The sequence below is a fragment of the Telmatherina bonti genome (genome assembly GCF_933228915.1).
Source record: "Telmatherina bonti genome assembly, chromosome: 2".
NCBI lineage: Eukaryota > Metazoa > Chordata > Actinopteri > Atheriniformes > Telmatherinidae > Telmatherina > Telmatherina bonti.
Genome location: NC_136620.1, coordinates 27,116,971 through 27,139,221, shown reverse-complemented (window position 1 = coordinate 27,139,221; position 22,251 = coordinate 27,116,971). Strand labels below are relative to the sequence as shown.

At 36.9% G+C, this 22,251-nt stretch overlaps 2 protein-coding genes across 4 annotated transcripts; both read left to right on the top strand.

The window, feature by feature from the left end:
* The first annotated feature begins 1,216 nt into the window (after positions 1–1,216).
* Positions 1,217–4,252, top strand: edc3 (enhancer of mRNA decapping 3 homolog). Its single transcript, XM_079259193.1, has 7 exons — positions 1,217–1,349; positions 1,575–1,740; positions 1,833–2,059; positions 2,161–2,499; positions 2,606–2,759; positions 3,394–3,611; positions 3,730–4,252. The coding sequence occupies exons 2-7, from the start codon at positions 1,577–1,579 to the stop codon at positions 4,062–4,064; spliced, it is 1,437 nt and encodes a 478-aa protein (XP_079115319.1). The 5' UTR covers positions 1,217–1,349; positions 1,575–1,576; the 3' UTR covers positions 4,065–4,252.
* A 2,938-nt stretch (positions 4,253–7,190) lies between these two features.
* LOC306761638 (tyrosine-protein kinase CSK-like) lies at positions 7,191–21,972 on the top strand. Of its 3 annotated transcripts, XM_079247889.1 has the most exons (13): positions 7,191–7,569; positions 14,874–14,965; positions 15,056–15,169; positions 15,363–15,475; positions 17,278–17,497; positions 19,133–19,226; positions 19,346–19,411; positions 19,796–19,895; positions 19,975–20,065; positions 20,165–20,238; positions 20,736–20,931; positions 21,060–21,146; positions 21,340–21,972. In XM_079247889.1, exons 2-13 carry the CDS (start codon positions 14,951–14,953, stop codon positions 21,511–21,513), a joined length of 1,344 nt encoding a protein of 447 aa, XP_079104015.1. In that variant the 5' UTR covers positions 7,191–7,569; positions 14,874–14,950; the 3' UTR covers positions 21,514–21,972. The 3 variants fall into 3 exon arrangements, with proteins under 3 accessions (XP_079104015.1, XP_079104014.1, XP_079104016.1); XM_079247888.1 differs by lacking the exon at positions 14,874–14,965 and having other exon boundaries at positions 15,024–15,169; XM_079247890.1 differs by lacking the exon at positions 7,191–7,569 and having other exon boundaries at positions 14,856–14,965.
* The last annotated feature ends 279 nt before the right edge of the window (positions 21,973–22,251 follow it).

The window sequence follows — 22,251 nt, the reverse complement described above, 5'->3', positions numbered from 1 at the left end:
TTTGTCAGGACCTGGTCTAATGTGGTCCAGATGCCAAAAAATGACATAAAATGAGCCTTATTTGCATTTTCACAAATAGAATAAAGGTTTCACAAATCAGACACTATGTTTCATTGAATCTGCATAGTATGTGGAATATTTTAGCCCAGGTTTGAAGAGCCTAAGTGTTGTAGTTTTTTGTCAGGACCTGGTCTAATGTGGTCCAGATGCCAAAAATGTCATGAAATGAGCCTTATTTGCATTTTCACAAATAGAATAAAGGTTTCACAAATCAGACACTATGTTTTATTGAATCTGCATATTATTTAGAATATTTTAGCCCAGGATTGAAGAGTGTAAGTGTTGTAGTTTTTTGTCAGGACCTGGTCTAATGTGGTCCAGATGCCAAAAAATGACATAAAATGAGCCTTATTTGCATTTTCACAAATAGAATAAAGGTTTCACAAATCAGACACTATGTTTCATTGAATCTGCATAGTATGTGGAATATTTTAGCCCAGGTTTGAAGAGTCTAAGTGTTGTAGTTTTTTGTCAGGACCTGGTCTAATGTGGTCCAGATGCCAAAAATGTCATGAAATGAGCCTTATTTGCATTTTCACAAATAGAATAAAGGTTTCACAAATCAGACACTATGTTTTATTGAATCTGCATATTATTTAGAATATTTTAGCCCAGGTTTGAAGAGTGTAAGTGTTGTAGTTTTTTTGTCAGGACCTGGTCTAATGTGGTGTTGTTTCCGAAAAATTCAGTGGAATTGCCCTTTACACATATTGCGACTCTGAAGCAACGAATCGAAAGCTAACTTCAGCCTCGTTATATTTATCTTATGTTCCCCAAATGAATTTTCCTTGCAAATGAGACTTTGTTTAAATGGCAAATAAACAATCTTTCAACGGCACAGAATATATTGACAATTAGCATTATTACAACAAGTAAATAATTATGTAGACACAAATTTCCATCATTTCTGCGCTAAATTTAGATATTTGACGAGGTTATAACCACACTGGTTTTTCCTTCTCTCTCTCTAAATTTATTTATATACTGTCACCCACCTCTGGATGTTTTAAAATGTTCAACAGAAAATAAAACTGGAACTTGAGCTTTAAAAAAAAATGAAAAGAATAAATTTACATAAATAAAAGCCCCGTTTTCTACCAAAAAAAAAAAATCAGCCCAAACGTCTTGTTTTGAAAATCGCCATCTCACGGAAACAGGAAGTAGCTGTGAAAAGGCTAAAAGCTAACCGAGAAGACTATCTTTCTTAGCCTATATTCAGACTGTTATTCACTTGTGTTGTTTGAGAAGGTCTGCGTCAACCTGATACCGAATAGTCTCAATTCTTCAAGGTACTTGCTCAAAAGGTGTTTCGTTCAAAAAATTACCCCTTAAATGCTTACTTAGCCTGATAGCAGGCCGAGGCTAACTTAACGTGTGCTGTTTCGGTGGCGCTAACATCCACCGGGTAACATATCTGTTATGTTTATAAAAACTTGAGTGCCATTGTGACAAAGTCGCGAGTTAGTCTTATTTTTCTAATAAGTAATAGTTAATAAATGTTTAATTGTTTCCAGATATGGCTGCAGACTGGTTGGGTAGTTTGGTATCAATTAACTGTGGGCCAACACTAGGAGTGTATCAAGGAGAGGTGTCATCGGTGGATCAGTCCAGCCAAACCATCTCCCTGAGACAGCCTTTCCATAACGGAATTAAGTGCCCTGTTCCCGAGGTCACATTCAGGTAAAATTACATTGTAGACCCCCCAAGCCTTGGTCTGGTCTTTGGCTTTTTATTTTGGTCTTAAGTTATCCTTTTGGTCCTCTTGTCTGCAGTGCCATAGACATAAAGGACCTAAAGATTTTAGATATCAGAAATGGCAATGCAAAGACAAACTCTAATGCATCTACAAAGGTAAGCAGTGCGCCAGTTGCAGTCCCAAGGAATGACCCCAGATCTGTGGAGAAACTAAACTCTCCACAGCAATGCTCTAAAAGTTATGGAGAGCGTCATCTGGAGGCACTCAGTACGTCTAAAGGATTTCGTAGAAGACACAATTCCTGTAAGTATTATGATGTTCAGCTGCTTGAAAAGACAATATACATTCAGACATGTATAAATCAGAGTGGTGCAGCAAACATTTACCTAATCTTATTTCATCAGGGTCATCTAGTAGCCGAGGGGCGAACCAAGTGACTCCAAAAAAGAATGGCATGAAGAATGGTCAAATGAAACAAAGAGATGACGAGTGTTTTGGAGATGGTGTGGATGATAGCCTAGATACAGACTTTGATTTTGAAGGAAACTTGGCGCTTTTTGACAAGGCAGCTGTTTTCTCAGAGATAGACACATCAGAGCGCCGTAATGGTGCAAGGTCACGTGGGACACCTCAAGACCAGACACCCTCACGGTACCGTCATGATGAGAACATTCTAGAGGCCAAACCTATTGTCTACAGACAGATTATTGTACCACAGCCTGGGGCCAAAGAATACTGCACTGGTACGTGTTTCACATTGTAAAGGGTGACTGTCATGATCATATTTGTAATGGGGAAAAAAACAACAACAGAACATTAGCTAATACTTATTTTCTTTGCTCCATGTAGACTCCGGACTTGTTGTGCCGAGTATCTGCTATGAACTGCACAAGCGTTTGTTGTCTGTTGCTGAGCGTATTGGTCTCACGCTGGAGCGAAGACTTGAGATGACTGGAGTGTGTGCCAGTCAGATGGCGCTTACATTGTTAGGAGGGCCAAACAGGTAAGCATGTAATTATGATGTAGGCATACATTTAAAAAATATCTTTTATGTGCTTTACTGATGGAGAATTGACAATCATATTGTCTTCACTTGTCCATGAATTATCTCACTTCTGATGACTCTTTTGCAAAGTCACCTTAATATGTTCAAGAGCTATAATTCCAAAATTTCCTTTAATTTGAATATTACTATCCTCAAATTAAGGCAGAGAGTCAGCAGTTATTCTATTCTACAGTCATTTAGCTGATGCTTTTATTAGGGTATTAGGGTCCAGTGTCTTGCCCAAGGACACTTAAGTCATAGTCAGGGGAAGCCAGGAATCAAACTCCCAACTTCCCAGTTACAAGCTGACTGCTCTTCCCCCTGAGCTACAGCTGCCTATGTTTCTCATATAATATTGTTAAATACAGCTGCAATCTGAATACATTTTGGTTAAAAAGAAAGTATAGTAAAAGAGTATCCAAATATATATGGACTCAAATTAATTACTCATTCTCACTGTTAAAACATCACTTTTCCTGTGTATCTCTCCTTTAATATTTTATATAATATTTTGAGTTTTCAAGTACAGCTAGTGGATTTTTTATCTGGGCTGCAAAATATATAATTTATTTGTAAATCACATTTCTTTCAGATTCACTCCCAAAAATTTACACCAGCATCCCACAGTGGCAGTACTCTGTGGTCCTCATGTTCAAGGAGCTCAGGGCATCAGCTGTGGACGTCACCTGGCTAATCATGAAGTGGAGGTCATTTTGTTTCTGCCAAATTTTGTCAAGATGCTCGACTCCGTAACTAGTGAGCTTACACTTTTCAACAAGACTGGTGGGAAACAGGTGTCCAGTATCAAAGGTGCACTTCCTTTCTAACTTCATTGTTATTTTTTTCCTAAGTTGTTGTATGTGCAATTTTTCAGATGATCACATAATTCGTAGAAATACTTATTCATTGCTTCCGTCTGACTCCACAGAGCTTCCTGACACCCCAGTGGATCTAATCATAAACTGTCTTGACTGCCACGAGAACACATTCCTCATGGATCAGCCTTGGTACCGTGCAGCTGCTGACTGGGCAAACCAGAACAGAGCACCAGTGCTAAGCTTGGATCCCCCTGTAAGTGGGCAGGGGCATGCTGTTGAGGCCAAGTGGTCCCTCTCGCTTTGCCTCCCACTTCCTCTGGGTGAAGGGGCTGGCAGGGTTTACCTGTGTGACATAGGTATTCCTCGCCAGGTTTTCCAGGAAGTGGGAATCAAATACCATTCTCCCTTCGGCTGCAAGTTTGTCATCCCCTTGCACTCTGCATAGTATGAAATTAAAGCTTTCGCCTTACTTGACCATTTGGCTTTTGCCGCCTTATATTCCGGAGTCTTAGCTGATTTTCCGTTCAGCTGGGAAGTTTCTAGTTTGACATTTGAACTGGTGTTTTCCCTCATACTGAAGGCATACTGTTGCATACATTAGTTCTGCAGGCATTAATATGTAGATGGAAGAAGAAAAAGTCTACATTTCTAAGTCTTAGAAATGTACATTTCTAAGTCTTTACTTAGAAATGTATCTCAACTATCTGAAGTTGTAGATAGTATCGTTTAAGATGAGTGCCACCAAAGTGTCAAAGATGGTGGAACCTTATGTTTTGTTTTAAATGAAAAGGGCAATCTCTGACTAAAGAGAAAAATCATCTGAATGTTATTGTATTGTTGGTCCCTGAGCCATCTGTTAAATATCACAGAAATTAAGATTTGAAAACAAAAATTCATCATTCACTTTTTTTCCCCCACCACTTCTAAGGAACAATTCACGGTTTAAGCACAGATCCTCGTAATGTAGGATTTATCTCCACCAGTCATTGTTGGTCTGCAGACACCCTCCTTTGACTTTGATGCAGCGTTGCCTTTTGGACTAGATTGAGAACTCACAGAATCCTCATGATCCACAAAAACAAGTGCAGTTATTACTCGAGCTGCGTTATAGCCATTACCTGCACATTCATTTGTTGTCTGTTATTGAAAATGCAGCAGTACAAAAGCATGCAAATAACATTTACCTCTAGATGGTTCTTGTTTTTCTGGCAACAGAGGAGCTGTTCTTTTTGGTGTTGTGAAGTCACCATCTTCCAGCCTAATACTTATGCATGGAATTCCCCAATATGCTTGATCCATATGATGATGGGACCTGTGTGCACCCACAACATCCCAGTTGCTTGGGATGTGTGTGAAATGTGAATTGGCCTTAGTTTTGCTGAAAGCCTAGTATATTTTTAAATACATAGTTGCTGATGTCTGATTTTTAAGCTTGATCAATGTTTCATCCAAGCAGATGTGGAGTCATTTACATGATGCTATGCTTTCAAAATGTTAAATGGGGCAGCTAATGGGTAAAATTCCTATTGACATCAGTTTTGTTTGTTGGTACTAAATTGGGCTGTGATGACAGATAATGTGACTCAACACACAGAAGCCAATCTTGCATTTATTGCTCATTTGGGGAAAAATGTGTTTTCCTCTTTTATTTTTGTAAAATGGTGTTTGATGATCGAATATACCAATGTGTTTAAAACTTGCAGTTCTACTAAAAGTCATTGGCCTGTTGACTGCCACATGTATAATTTAGATGTTTTTTTTCTACATTTTTCTGCAACTCTATATACATGTATATATATTTTTTTCTATTAATTTTCATACTGCAAGATGTTGAAGCAGATTTTGAGACCTTGTAATTCAGGATGGCAAGCAAACCTGTATTTTTTTTTTTTTCATAGTTGCATTGTTATTTGTAAGCACATATCAACTTCAGAGTCTTCATTACATCAGATTAACAAGAAATATTGCTGTGAATCTGATAACATCAGTGTGGCAGGTTTCACAGTTTTTGTGTTGTACTGAAGCCAATAAAAGAGAGATCTCTGGAACAGTAAGTCCAGCTTATTGTGTGGCCTTTAAAACCATTGCCACAATCCTTTAAATGTTTAAGTTTAATTTTAACTATAGAGGATGTTTTCCTTTTTTGTTTAATGAAGAGTGTCATTTGACAAATACAATAAGATGAATGTTTCATTGCATTTTGAATGGTTTGTGCTGATCTATATACAAGCTGCACTTAAAAGCACTGAGTAGTTTCTATGAATCACTAAGGCTGGGTCATATACAAATTGATAGCCCTTAAATAACTGTTTTGCTGTTTGCATATTCAGGCTTTTTCTGTATTTAAGGGTGTGAAATGGAAATGTCATATTACACTGAAGCATAGACTGTGAAAATGACTCATGAAAAGCTGCCTTTATTCTGCTGCCTTTTGGGGCTTTGACAGGATGTTGGCACAGCTCTTGTAATTTCAGTTTAATAATGAAATCCAAACTGCTGGTTCTTTAATACCATGGAGATTTGAACTAAGTCCAGAGTTTAATTTTATGGGCCTGTATAATACTCATTAACATGTCCTTTAGTTTGGATTTCTGTGCCTTTTTTTGGGGGGGGGGGGGGGGCTTTTATTTTGGATGCTATGTTTATGCAGTCTTGCTAAAAATCGCGTACTCTTTGAAAAATATTTTTAGTATGGTATTAATTCCACATTTGATCATCTAAGAATCAAAACATTCATTTAAACTTGTTGTATGTACAGAATTTATTTGAATATTCAGTGAAAGTTTATACTGTGCGCAATGGTTTTGTCCTTTCTCCAACATTCCTCTGGCCTGATGTGTAATGTCACATCTGTTGAGACAAGCTTGGCCTGGAAACTTCAGCCAGTGTAACTTAATTTGAAATCAAATTGTTTGTCTTTGGCCACTAGGAGGCAATGAAACATTTTTTCTTTTGCTCTGATGGCAGCTTTTTGTATTCTTTCTTATTCGGAAGTAATTGTTGGAGAAAACGTGTTTTGTTTTGGTTTTTTTTTGTTTTTTTGTTTTTTTTACAGTAAAGCACATATGTTTCTAAAAATGGCATGCAATATTTCTTGAAACACGTTTAACAAGTTTGTAAGTTTAAAAAAATTCCTGATCAGCTGTGGGTGTTGTTTGAGATCACCTCCCAGTTCAGCATTAAATAGACAATGGAAGTTTTGTCTGAACAGGACAGTTTTATGTGCAGACTGCAGCTCACTGTCATGCCTCATGTTCTGAAAGTGCAGTTTTCATGTGTCCTGTCTTCAGATTAAAACAATAAAGGTAAATGCACCAAACGGATATGCGTGTGTGTGTGTGTGTGTGTGTGTGTTTGGATTTCCTGTAAACATTGCCTCATTGATCAAGTTCTTTCTCCAACTAGACTGAAGCGTATTTTTAGCTAGACGACTGTAACGCGCATGTGCGCTGCCGAAAGGTGGGGCAAAAAACTTGAACTTTTCTGAGGGGAGAGAAGTAGGAGGATAGCCCAGAGCGCTCCTAAATGAGTCTGCCTCTCGTAGTTATTCTCTGCCTTTAACACACTTTAGTCTAGGTAATTTAACATCGATAATAGCGGGAGTTTTGAAGAAGCAGTGCCGTCCGGGAAAGCTGGGATCAAACTTCAGAAAAATACACTTTCAACTCGCTGCGTGAATAATGTTGACAGGAGGCGCACCAGCGACCGTCCTGTTTGATTCTCTGTTGGACTGATGACATTTTAGGATTACCTGAGACCGATCTGACGCTTTCTTAATCAGGAATGCACTATTCTGCTTCTTAATCACCCAACGTTATTTTTTCTCTCTTTTTTTATGGCGTGAATGAAAGTGCTGTTGCTTAAATGAAACCGGACATCTCAAAGTAGTTCAATCACCTGTTGCTACAAAAGCCTCTTTTTGTTGTTATTTTTCTTTTACCTGCAAAAGGGTGAGTTATATCCTTCAGCTTGTGTGTTTGTAAATTTGTGCATCTCAGTTTGTGAGTTTTAGAAAAGGCAGATTAATCAGAATCAATTAAAGTGCAAACATGTACGGTTTTAGTTGTGATATACAATAAATGCATGTGGAATGCTCTTTAATCGTATAAATGCTTCATATATATATATATATATATATATATATATATATATATATATATATATATATATATATATATATATATACATATATATATATATATATACATATATATATATATGTATATATATATATATATATATATATATATATATATATATATATATATATATATATACATATATATATATATATATATATATATATATATAAACACACACACACACACACACATATAGGGGTTCTGCCACTACCTCTGACTTCCTGGGGTGAAAAAAAACTATCACGCACATCTCCATTTTATACTCCCATGTTACTTTATTATTATTGTTATTATCATTATATTACATAAATAATATCTGCTTTGTAAGCATTCAAAACATGTTTAGCAGACTTTTATTTTGCCAAAATTTGGAATTGTGTACATGTAGTATTATTAAATAGTTATGCTTAATAGAGTATGATGTTTGTTTAACCTGTTTGCACTTAAGCAAGATTAGTATGCAAAAGCAAGTGCTTAAGCAAATTAAATGCCTCAAATGAAATTAAGACCAGTTCAGATCATTTGTTGAGTGGAAGTAAGGTAACAAATAGTGATGACCCATGCTTGAGAAAGGATTCCCTTCCTCGTGATAAAGTCGGAAGTCTGTGTCCAAATACATTGCAGAGCCTTTTCCACAAAAGAGTCCTGTTTTATAGAAGAGTGTGACAAGCTCTGAAGACAAATTAAGCTGGTGAAACAAAAAAGGGAGTGCAAGAAACCACAGCAAAGCATAGCTGCAGCAACAGCAGTTTGCACTGCATGGCTTGTGCATAGCACTGTAGCAAGGAAGTGTCCGTCTGCAGCTCAGGCATGCCATCTTTTTGACTTATATGGTATTTTCTGATACGTGTACTTGTTCCAAGAAAAGAAAAAAAATACCATGCATGCCATATGAACTTTGGATAGCAGTAAAATGCAAAGATCAGCCTAATGACTGTATGTCAATTTAAGGGGATTGCCCCTGACTAACAATCATTGATTTTACACTTCCTGTTACTGAGAGAACCACCTTGTTTCATACGGTTAGTTTTTGTGTTTATTTAAGATAAACTGGACTCTATTTTGGGTATACCCATAATTTACTTTTCTGACTGTAATATAGAATAACAGATGATGAACTGTTGGGCATTAGAATGGTACAATGGTGGCTTGTATTGCACGACCAAGTACTGGACTCATACTTCCTCTCTCAGATCCTACAGACAGTTGTTTCAGTGAGCTAAGCTCCTGCAACAGAGTCCAGCTGTTAGGCCAGAGGCAAAGACGACTTCCTTCGAAAAACGTGTTCAGCCTGAACCTGAACTGTTGACATGTGTCCCTTGCATATCTGTACATTATTCATATTTCATACTTGGTGTGTGTCTCCCAGGTGAAAACTCATAAATGACTGTTTGCTCCTCTTCATATCTATTAGGACTACTCTGCTGCTGTACCACTGATAATAGCTGAGCATCCTGAAAGGTCAGGATGAGGACTGTATTAGCTTAAGCCCCATTGCTGCACATCCGGTGATTTAGCTTTAAAGCAATAGATGTTTTATAAATTTTTTAGGAGAAATATCCAGTTCCTGTAACTGCAAGAAGCATCCCAGCAACAACAACAAAAAGTACCATATTTGGCATTAGTTTTGAAAATTCTTCCTCATATAAACCTTTAAATTTTTACTCCAGAAAGAAATGAGGAGAAAAGTCCAACTTTAAAATTAATGTCTTTGTTTGACCGATTAATAAAATGCAAAGAAGAAGAAAGAAAGAAAAATACGTTTTTTATTTTTATTATTTATTACCTTGTAATGTGTCAAAATTATTGTAGTTCATTATTGTACTAAGGGGTAGAAGAAATGAATCACAGGTTTTTATTTTATCAAAATTTTTACCATAAAATTATGCAAAACATTTAAAAACTGTATGTATCAAATATGCTACATATGGCATTGTAGGGTTAATACTACTTCCCTCAGAGGATGAACATGCACTGCCTTTAGGCTATCTGCCATCTCATGGGAATCCATATCAACAAACATTAGACACTAGAGAGTTTCTCAGTTATTGAAATAGTCTGAAGACTTGGTTAAAGGCTGCTGAAAACCTGCACTAGTGTCACCGTCAGTAATTAAAGCCCAGTGTCTCAAGCATCATGTTGCCATTTTATGTTTCTGGGTCCTACAATTATGTATCATTTGTGCATTCCTCAGTCAAAGGAGCCCGATGTGTTTAACTCTGTTTAACACCAAAAAAATTTTCCTGGCATAACCCAACAAGGTATTTCACTTCCTAACTTCATTAGCCCAGTTTCATTTTCAAAAGCTTTAAGGGTATTATATTTTCTCAATCTAACCAAGAAGCCTTGCTGTTTATACGTAGCCAAAATCTGACAGAAAGCGAAGGGAAGAGAAGAGTTACTTGCAGTTATCAGTCTCAGGTCCCTCTTGGTAAAGCTGAGCCATTTGTCCAGCTTGCACCTATATAAGCATTTGTCATTTGATGAAGCTGTTTGCTTCATATGACCCAAAAGGTTGGTCTTGTACATGTAAGTAAAAGACTACATATCAGTATTAAACTGTGATTTCCCAAAAAACAAGTTCTTAATGACACTGGGCATGAGTGATTCATTTTTATGTTTGTAGTATTTTTTAATCTTCCCAGGAACTGCTGATGTAGCAGTTGACAAACTCTTGCAAATTTACTATTAAATGTGGATTTTCTCTTCCTCAGAAAGCAATTAATAAAACTAGTAAATGTGTTTTAACTTATTTTCTTACAAGAAAAAGCTCAGAAAAATGCAAACTTACGGAATTATCACCAAAATATAGTTACGGTTACCTAAATTAAAAGTTACATATAAAGACGCTCTTAATGACCATTTCATTATAATAAGTAATGTTAGATCCTTACTGAAATATAAGATATAGAAATTTCCACATCCTTCCACACAACCTAAACTTCTTGATTTAGTCTCGCCACATTTGGCACTTATCAGGATTCTTTACTTCAGGCTTTTTTCTGCAGGTACATGAGGGAGTGGCAGACTCGCAAAAGACCAGAGAAGACATTTCTGCATTCCTGTCCTGTCTTGCTTTGTGCAGTCAAGCTTCCACTGAAACCTGTAGATCACACCCCCACTGGATTGCATTAAACAGGAGGCCAGCTGCTAATTACCAGGTTTGGTTTCAATAGCGAAAATTGTTAGGAATGATGACTTGATGACAGGATCGACTATTGTTTGAAACGCAAAAACTAAAGCGCAAAACATTCAGAGCTTTGTTTGAAGTTGTGAGACACAGCAATGTTAGTTTTGGGTTTCGTGCATTACTTTGTGCTTTCTTGAGCTTATTGATTTTCTGTTGCTTTCAGGAATTATTGTCACACCCTATCAAGTCTCAATTAGATGTGTCATTTAATAGTTTTCACATGCCGTGTGATGCCACTGACTAAAATCAGAAAGCAAATGTTTTGTAACTGCTTTCTTATAATAGAGCATAAACAAGATTATTTATTGCACCTGCAGAACATAGTCAGAGGAAATATTCCTTTATTGATTTGCAGACATGCTGGACTGCATTGTTGTTGCCTTTAAAGCTGCTCACTGACGAGACTGATGATGATGATGAGCGTCTTAGCGAGACAGGGGTTACAAGTCACAATGACAGCCTTGTGTGCTCCCTGAAAGTGGCAAAGCTGGGGTTCTATGGAGAGTTCTCTGAAAATAGCAGTGACTTCATGGCAGACTGAATTCTGTCCCATTCACTCCCTTTTGAGGAGCCTGTTGCTGAGAGGCATTCAGTGTCCCACAAGAGACAATGGCAAAATTCAAAATCCTTGATTATGAAATTTGTGCAGTCGCTTTCAGTTAAACTCAACATTTTTTGGCAATGTGAACGTGACTTCCTGTCTGAGGATGTAAATTGTATTGTAATGGATCAAAGTTGTGATGTTTTTTCCCCCTTGTAGTGGCTTTAAGGACATCTGTGTGGGTCGGCTGTCGGTTATTTAAAGGTGGTCAGAATATGTGATCAGTTGTACATGAAGATTAGTTTGCTGAAAGACATTTACCCTGAATTGCTTAAATTATTCAGCTTTTTCCAGTGAACATTTATGCATTTCACAGAAGCTGTTGTTTTTCTCCACGCTCAAATGTTTAAGAGCGCTTTTAAGTCTTAACTAATATAAAAAAGAAACTAAGCAGAGACTGGCAGCACAGACCTCTGCAGCGCCAAAAATATGTAACCATCATTGAAATCCAAATTTACCTGATCCAAACATATAATTCATGTGGATATATTTCCAAAACATTTCAAATGCACCAGAAATAGAATGAGTTCCTCCTTCGCTTCTGATCCACACTTAACTTTCCCATAGTAATGTTCACAGACAAACCTGTAGAGGTTTTGTTACCTTCTTGGCCTTTAAAGAGGATGGGTTATGTTATGCTTTTAAGTTTTTCTCTCCTTTTGGTGTGCAGTGTAGTGTTCTTTATTTTCCTTTTTCCTTGTGTTCCATAGTTTTTAACCAATCAGCAGATTCATCAGAGCTAATCCTCATTTTTTTGTCTAGGCAGCCATTAGAGTCGTTCTGATAGCTGCCTTAAATTAATTGTAAACTTAGCATTTTTATGCGCCATGTGTTTCACAGTTACATTAATGATGACTTCAACAAACTCACAGTTACTTTAGATGTGCCATTTAATTGTAACAGCTATCATCCAACTATTTAAGATTATATTTGTCAAATGACAGACCAGAAAGGCTCTAACTATCCAAATACTGATTCTGCTTAGTATCTTAATGCCAACAAAACAGTAATTTCTGACAACTGTGAGCAATATAAACTTGAGAAAACTTGCAGACTTTGGTAAAACAGTGACTTCAACCTGTTGCTTAACAAGGAGGTTTACACACTGGTCACTATAAAATGCCTCCAGAGTTTGGCTAGAATGGTACTATTCAGGTACTATTCAGTGCAGGTATTTTAAATATTTGTAACTCTCCAAACTTTTCTTGTAGTGTAGTGTGAAAATGTTTTTTCATGAATTTATTTATTTTTTTTTTTTTCAGGAAATATTTTAATTTGTGCAGTATCATATATAATAAAAAAAAAAAACTGTGTACACATTACCTTAAATTAAACCCTTTATATCTACAGAAGGGGCAGATCTTCCTTCAAGTCCTACATGCTGTACAGTCATAATGGACAAACTAAGCAGTAGCTCTATAGATAGAGTTGCATTTTTTTAGTAACCACCACAGTTTCCCTCCCACTCATAGAGGGACATGCTATTTAATTTTGTGCAGTCTGCAGTGTCATTATTAGATCTCATTAAATCACATGCACTACACTGTTAATGTTTGTTAATATGTGTCAGTGCTTGAAGATAACTGCAATTATCAGCATTTTTTTTGTTGCAGATGTTTAATTATTAATCATATTACTGAACTACAAGAAAATTATTTTTGTTGTTAGAGCTAATGGGGAAGACAGAGGGTAACAGAAAGTGCTCAGAATTTTTTCACTTAACACCATTTATTTATTTACTCAAATAATGATTAGTTCACTTGAGTCAGACTGACTATGAAGTGCTAATTTTTGAGCCGTGCATCCAGTATCTTTACACAAAATTAATGTGTATCTTTTTCTTTGTGTCTTACACTTAAACCTCTCTTTAGAAAAAAATCGCATGAGAAGATAAAGTAATGATCTTTGAGCTGATCGTTATTTATTTTAAACCTGTTGGAGTGTCTCCAACAGAAGTCGGTCAGATATTCATATTGAATATGAATATTCAAAAGCATTCATTCAGAGTGTTTGAAAAAACCAAAGTGCCCTGCAAGCATGTCTGTAAACACTTTTTCTCATATTCCTTCTTGACCCTCTGTGCTGTGAGAAATGTTAAAGTATAATTCTTATGGGCTGGGACGAGTAGAGAGGGAGTTGATGGGTGTGGGAAATGCAAGCAGATACTGTACTTTTGTCCCTCATGCAGAAGACAGCTGCAGAAGTCCGTAGGGGAAACGTCCGTCACATCTCTTCGATACTGAGTAATGACAGCCTTCTCTTGGACACGCATGTGTTTTAGTCTCTGGTTTGAAGTCTGTAAAAGCCATTTTTCCCTTTAATTTAGATGGATAACAATGGAAATTATGTTTTTTTAGTTTATGCTTTTTAGTTTCAGGAAAATATGTTTTCCTTCATTATCACTGTTATCACTGTAGTATTCCAAATCTAGGATGTCGTACAGGAAGTTGGCTGTGCTGTAATAGACATAGACATGTGAAGGATGTGACCTCATGTAAAATGACAGATTATCAGAGCCAGGATTTTCCCTGAGTTCTGACCATTGAGGCTTTCCACCTCGCCCTGGGAACTGAAAGAGGAAGAGAGGAAGTGGTTCTTTGAGGAAGGACAGCAGGAGGGGGTGAGCATGGCTTAATCGATAGGTCATCATTTAACCATGACGCTTATGCTCTGATTTGTTGTGTATGTGTCATGGAAATACTGTCCCTGGGGTGATTCAAACCTGAGGTTATTGTTGTAGTGGCTGCTTTGCTGGCATAAAGAAGCACGGGGCTGGACAAGTCCCTTGAGTCTGGTCAGATCTGACCACAAGTTTGCATTCCAGCATTGGAAGAGAACCATCTTGCTTCCTATAGAGCTACTAAATGGGGCTGCGATGAAGGCCTAAGGGAACTGCCCTTCCATATGTAATTCAAGATACAAAATGGTTCAAGTTTTCTTTAGTTTATATTTCCCAAAATGGGTGTTGAAATAGAAATAACTTGGCGTGTTTTGGGTCCATCTACACTCTGAAAGCTGCTCTGTATGTACACATTGATGTCCTGCGTCATGGAAACATTCAGCAGAAGTTGTGAAAGTGTGATTAAAAAAGGAAGGCTTGTTAGTTCTGCTTTCTATATGTGTGAGTTATTTTTACTTGCACTGTCTGATCTGATGTTACTCTAGTACGCTCAGCTAATGACTAACCTATATCTTTACTGCACACCTGCATGTGCAGAGAAAAACCACAAATATGATCTCTTCCTGAGAATTTGGTTTACGATTAAGCTAATTTTGCTGTCAGCAATCATAGTCAATTGACTGTTCTGTTTCTCTTTATAGGTACTGTGTATTTGTTTACAAGCTCTAATGGTAGCAGCTAAAAAGCGACCCCTATAAGAGGATAGAAGCACCTCACCATGACAGAGGTTCAGGTAAGAAAGGCCTCTGGAGTACAACTATTGTTATGTGTAATTTTTTTTTATTTTTCAGATATTAATATGTGTTCGCTAACATTGCTACAGAGTCCATGGCCACAGGGCACAGAGTGTGTGGCCCGATACAACTTCAAAGGCACATCAGAGCAGGACCTGCCATTTAACAAAGGCGATGTGCTGACCATCATTGTTGTCACAAAGGTAAACTGATTCTTTGGGTCCTGGGAGGACCAAGGCTCATATTTTATATGTAGTATGTTTATTTACTATATGAGAATATGTGAGATTATAAGAGTATGAGAACATGGGAATTTTGGAAATATGAGCGTAGGAAATTGTAATCTTTTACCGACTTATCTGTTATTATAACGATTGCTCCCATTTTGCGTTTCAGGATCCAAACTGGTACAAAGCTAAAAATGCTGCCGGCCGTGAAGGAACAATTCCAGCCAACTATGTGCAGAAAAGAGAGGGTGTGAAATTTGACAGCAAGCTGAGTCTCATGCCGTAAGTAGACTGATAATCTAGGTTTCTTAAGTTAATACAGATTTTAACTTTCACTTTCAATGCAAACAGGGACAGGTTGATGGATCTGTATCTCTCCCGACCACAAGGGGTGGCATTTGTTGCAATGACTAAAATAGCTCAACTACTCCCTTTTCTTTGGACTGTGTGGTTGTAGAAAGCCAACGACCTGTTTGTCATGGCACTGGCGCTGTGGCTGTGTGAATGAGACCACAGCTCAGTCGGGCGGTGTTGTAATTGCAGCGCAGTTGTGTCTGCCGCCACATCAGCTTTGCATGAACTCAGCAGAGTTTCCTGTTGTTTCTTTTCTATTTCAGACTGAAGTAATCTAAAAGAAATCTCCCCATTTGCACACGTGATGGGTTTTCCATGAGCATGAATATATTTGTGTATGAATGACAAGTTTATTTTTAGTGCTTTTGATTGCAATTATGTCTCGTTAGACTTCATGAGCATAAAGCAGTTATCATGCCAAGTACCAATACCCACACACAACGTGAAGTGATATGAAAATCAATTAAAAAAAAACATATCTGCCATAGAAAATGCACCACTGTTGCTCCCAGTAGCCCAGTTCAGTCATCATTACAGGTAACATAGCCATATCCTTTACAGAAACAAAATTTGAGCTGTCAAGCTGTGTTTAAAGAAGAGACGTGAGTCAAAGTATCACCTGTAATGAATGTAAGGTTGTACTAAAGGGAGTTTAGAAGAAAATGACCTCCCATGATCTTGATGAGAAAGGAAAGCTCTTTTTCACATAGTTTTTCCTGCATGCCAGAAGGAAGTGGCCTGTGTTTCTGTGACGAAAAGCCATTGTCTCAGCTTTCCAACAAGATTCTCTATGTGATATTTAAATTTCTGATGGAGCCACATGCAAATGGTATTACTGCACATTCTGAAAGCTACGTTTGAATATGTGGCAGCTTTGGTAATACAACTGGTGTCAGTGAATATGCAAATCACAATTATCTATACATCTGGATGCTGAAAGTATTATTGGAATTATTTGCATCAAAGGCCAATTTAAGGTTAATGATGACATCATAAGGAGGATTAAACAAGGAAAGACTCTCATTTCTCAAAGGCTATTAGAAATAACCAGCAGCACTGGCTGAAAATATCAGGGGTAACTTTATGAATGTCAGAAAAAAGCCCCATGATTGTCAAGATTTCTGAATATAGAGCTACGGTTTTCTGTGCTGTTTGAAGTTACAAAGGTGTAAATAAATAAAGAAGACTTGTTTGGAGAGTAGAAATAAATTGACTTTTTTTCCCCAAAACCCATGAAATCAATGCATTCCAATTATTTGCATTTATCTGATATAAAAAGTTTTTTAAAAAAAAAAACCCACAAAAGACGTTCAAAATGTCACTTGTAGTGGCCATCATCTGCCAAGGCTTATGCCCTGTTTTCCACTTTTAGAAAGGTACAAATGGTATCTGTCCCATACTTCACCCTTTGCTCTCATCTTGAATAGTTCCGAATATAGAACTGTCAGGATGATCAGTGATCTATCTATCTATCTATCTATCTATCTATCTATCTATCTATATATATATATATATATATATATATATATATATATATATATATATATATATATATATATATATATATATATATACATATATATATATATACATATATGAAACCTGTGAAATAAAAAACCTGTTAAGCTCTCCATAACTCCCCAGTGAAATGGAATTAAAGTGTTAAAAATCCCACAGAAATATATGTTAATATTATAAAGGATGTTTTCCTCTTTTTCTTCTACTTCCAGATGGTTTCATGGGAAGATAACTCGGGACCAGGCAGAGCGACTACTCAACCCCCCAGAGACAGGCCTGTTTTTGGTCCGAGAGAGCACCAACTTCCCTGGTGACTACACTCTCTGTGTTAGCTGCGACGGCAAAGTGGAGCACTACCGCATCATCTACCACAACGGCAAGCTCTCCATAGATAATGATGTGTTTTTTGAGAACCTGATGCAGCTGGTTGAGGTGAGACAACATTAAACTTAGCTTTATAAATTAAACAGCATTTGGGGTGTTTCATCAGGTACCATATACAGCATAAGTGCACTGGGTGCAGACCTCTGAGTCCCAGTGTAACTGTATAACTTCAGAGATGATGTGCAGTTCCTGGAACATATAATGAACAGGAAGCGTCAAAGAGGAAGTGAACAATATGCTGAACTTCAGAGCTATAACCTCAGAAAGACAAGAGAGCTTTACTCTCAAACTGACATCTTTTCCTGTGTGAAGCTTATTTTGAACTGCAGCTTACAGCTTGAACAGAAAGAGGCAGAACATGGAAATGAGTTCATTATAACCAAGTTCTTTTTTTTTTTTTTAATTTGTGAATTCTTTGTTTTCACTATTTAACCAGACAGCCCTCTGTTGGCCAATTTTGACACTGCTTACTGTTTGCAAACTCATGCTGCAGCCCTGTTTGCTCCAATTGCAACTTTGTTAGTATTTGCAGAGTTGACACAAGTAAATGTTGCAGTTTTAGAAACAAGAGTTTCTGTATAATTTAAAAAAAACATCAGGATCTTTACCAATGACTTTATAAAAAATTAAATCCAGAAAGAGCTGACCCACTGAATTATCTTGTAATCCACTGATAGATTACTGAGATTCTCTTCAAAAAGAGGATGGGGGGAGGCCAAATTTAAAATCTTGAAAGCTTTATTCTTTTTTAATTGGGCCTGACTGACAAGCCACATAGCTCTGGAACATATAATGAACAGTAACCCCTTGTTGCGCAAGCGGTTTCTACTGTTGAAGCAAAATGTTATTCATTTTTATAAAGCTATAGATGGTCCACAACTTTTTCATTTCAGTTAATTGGACATACGTACTGTAATATTACAACTGAAGTTTTAAGTTGCAGAAATGCAGAAATCATGTCTGATTTTATGTATTTTGATCTAAGAATTGATTCTAGTGTTGCATTAAAAACCTTTAAAACTAATGAAAAAGGAGTGAGGTTGAACTGTGCAACACTGTGCACTAAGTAAATCACCACAGTTTGGTGGGAAACCAAGAGATCACAATCTGCATAGTTAAGACCATCATGATAAGATGCTTTAGAACAACTTGCCTCCTCCCCCTCTTTCTCTTCTTGTCAAGCAGGAAAACAACTGACACTTGAGATGTGTGACAACAGAAATATTGTTAATATACAACCCTACGAAGAAGGCTTCCTTCTTCGGACAGTCCATTTTTTGAGCTAGTACAACAACCGTGTGAAACATTTTAGTTCACATTAATCTGTGTAGCACCAGTAAACATGGTGATGAAGAAACCCACTGATATTCATCGAGGCAAACATCACTTTAGCAACAATGTGGAGGAAAAATTCTTTATAACAGGTTAATCTTTTAACAGAACCAGGTGTCTCTGCCCGATGGGAAATTTTGCACATATTTTTATTTAAAAACTGAACATAAAATCAGCAAGAGACATTTCTGTCTGTCCGTACGTTGTAAATTATTAAATACAAATACAGGTATGCTTTGAATTATTGTACTCTTTGACTGGAAGAAAAAATGTTATGTGTCATTTTTTGCCTGACTTTGTAATTCCATACTCAATACATTTTCACTTAACTTGTTTTATTCATCATTCCAGCACTACACCAAAGATGCTGATGGCCTGTGTACCAAACTAATCAAGCCAAAGTTGGAGGAGGGGACAGTGGCTGCGCAGGATGAGTTCTCCAGGAGTGAGTCTTAATTTGTTACTTATTAATATGTATTCTTTTTAAATACCTTCTGCATCAGTGTGCGTTTGTGTGGCTGTTATGTCTCAACTGCATGTGTTTCCTCTTTTATTGGCCAACAGGCGGCTGGGCAATAAAAAGAAAGGACCTAAAGCTGCAGCAGGTTATTGGAAAAGGAGAATTTGGAGGTAGTTTAATAATTCTTTCTGTGTATGTGTGTGTGTGTGTGTGTGTGTGTGTGTGTGTGTCTGTGAATATGTTGACAGACAAAAAAAATCTGAATCTTAAAATGATGCTGAAAGAGGCAGGATTTGTGGAAGCATCTTATCATTAAAATCTAAAAGCACATTTCTTGAAAACAGACTTTGTCAACACATCCTATACATAACATTTTTATTTATCATATTTTTTAGAATTAAAACTTGTACCCTTTATTTCTTTGTACGAGCACATAAAATCAAAAAACTATCGTCATCCAACAGGATCAGGAACATGTGTTCCTGCCCCTTTTATTTATTATTACATATTTCACTGATTGTACATTGTGGGCTCATTGTTTGTGGCTATTCCAGATGTCATGGTGGGAGATTACAATGGGACTAAAGTAGCTGTGAAGTGCATAAAAAATGATGCTACAGCACAAGCCTTCATCGCAGAGGCCTCTGTCATGACGTAAGGAAATCTTGGGGTATTGGATTTTGAAAAACACAAGTGATTCCATAGTAACCTGCATATTTCTCTCTGTCATCAGGCAGCTACGGCACAATAACCTGGTACAGCTGCTTGGAGTGATTGTAGAGGAGAATGGAAGTCTTTTTATAGTTACTGAGTATATGGCCAAGGTAGGTGGTTTACTGTCTGATAGACCAAAGACTCGGGAAATATAACACCCAGAATCCTCTTGTGGATGTATAAAGAGTTTGCTCCTTTGTTGTCTTTAGGGATGTTTGGTAGACTACTTACGTTCCAGAGGCCGTACAGTACTTGGTGGAGATGCTCTCCTTCATTTTACCTTGTGAGTATACATGTATGCATTTATAGTTTGTAGTAAGGGTAGCATACATTTAGTTTGAAGATGTTGGTTTCAGTATACTCATTAGCAGTTAGTGCAGAGGCAGTAATTCCAGCAGTGCAGTGTCAGTTGTAGTACAGCAGAAAAAGATCACTACAGCATGGTTATTCTTAAAATTCCTGTTATAAATGTTTGTTTAAGGAATCCAGTGGTTACAGGCTGAAGCAGAGCTTGCAAGCTACTGTCCATTCCTAAAGTTTTTATGCATTTAAGTTTACATTTTGACCAATAAGGAGTATGTAACACCCATGGGTAGAGGGACAAAAAGAAGCATGTTATGTTAATCTGATATTTGGTTGATTTCAGGATAAAACGCAGTATTGTAACAATAAATAAGATGAAATTAATGCAGGTTTGCAAACAATACGTAAAGCTCATATTGATTAGAACATTTGCTCCACACACATCTGATCTCACTTATTTTTATTCATGTTTAACAGAGATGTCTGTGAAGCCATGGCATATCTGGAGGCTAACAACTTTGTGCACAGAGACTTAGCAGCCCGAAATGTTCTTGTGTCGGAGGACAACATTGCCAAAGTCAGTGACTTTGGTTTGACTAAAGAGGCTTCTTCCACTGATGATACAGCTAAGCTGCCTGTGAAGTGGACAGCACCAGAGGCCCTTAGAGAAAAGGTATACAGCTGTATGACCCTTCTGACTAGTGTGCTCTGCCATGTGTACCCACCCGCTATAAACAAAACAAAACAAAAAAAAAACAGCAAACAAAAACACAACTGTTACATCTGTTTTTCTCTTGATAGAAATTTTCAACCAAGTCAGATGTTTGGAGCTATGGTATTTTGCTGTGGGAGATTTACTCTTTTGGCCGTGTGCCCTATCCAAGAATAGTAAGTGTCAATATTTTGTTTGTACAGCTTTGTAGTAAATCATAAGACTGCTTTAAAACTATCATTTAATACTTGTCTGTGACAAAAAAAAAAGCATATTTTGCATATTTTACAGATCTTAACCAGATATAGCAGTGTTTTCTGTTACCACTTTCTGAAATACTTTCCAATAAAACTTGACTCTGTTGTGCAGGCACTGAAAGACGTGGTACCACGTGTGGAAAAGGGTTACAAAATGGACTGTCCAGATGGCTGTCCTGAGGTTGTGTATAACATCATGAAACAGTGCTGGAACCTGGATCCTGCTGCTCGACCAAGCTTTCAGATGTTGAAGGAGTGGCTACAACATATCAGTCAGAAAAAGTGATTTTCCTCTTCTTTTTTTTAATCATGTGGACCATTTGGATTAAATACAATTGTTATGTCAAAGGCCGTTGTATATTTTGTTATAAGTCAGCAAGTTGTGCCGTCTTTAATTGGAAAATAAAGCTGTCAAAATATGTGCTTTTAAAGTCCTCACATCACTGCAGCAACTCTTGATGGCTCAGTTGGGTGGTCAAAGTTTGCTATCAGGAGTGACTGATTAATTGTTAAATCATCAGTATCTCACTAGACATAGCACTGCTTCAGACCCAAAGTGCCTTTCCATGTTTTGATGTCCCTTATGGTATTTTTTGTTGTGATATCGTTGATATCGTTTACGTATATGGTTTGTCAACAGTATCTAATTTCATTCAGCTATGAATGCATGGTCTTCACTTTTTTTTTTAGAAGTTTCAAGGTACACTTTTACATAAATATTGAATTATTTTATCAAAAAGAAGTAAATTAATAACTATTTTTTTATTGTTGGATAATTTTACAGACCTATTGTCCCCTCTCTTATTATTAAAATGAAGCTCAATTATTGATCCTGAATATGTTCAATCTGACATCAATTATTTTACTGTGTGAATGTTTGGGTTTAATCAAACTGTCTGAATTTTGAATGTCAAGAAATGTATTTTGCTCATTTCAACAATAAAAATGTCTTTATTTATTTGTTTTTGAGGTGGGGAATTATCCTATTCGAATATTAAATGTGTCTTAATCTAAATATTTACGA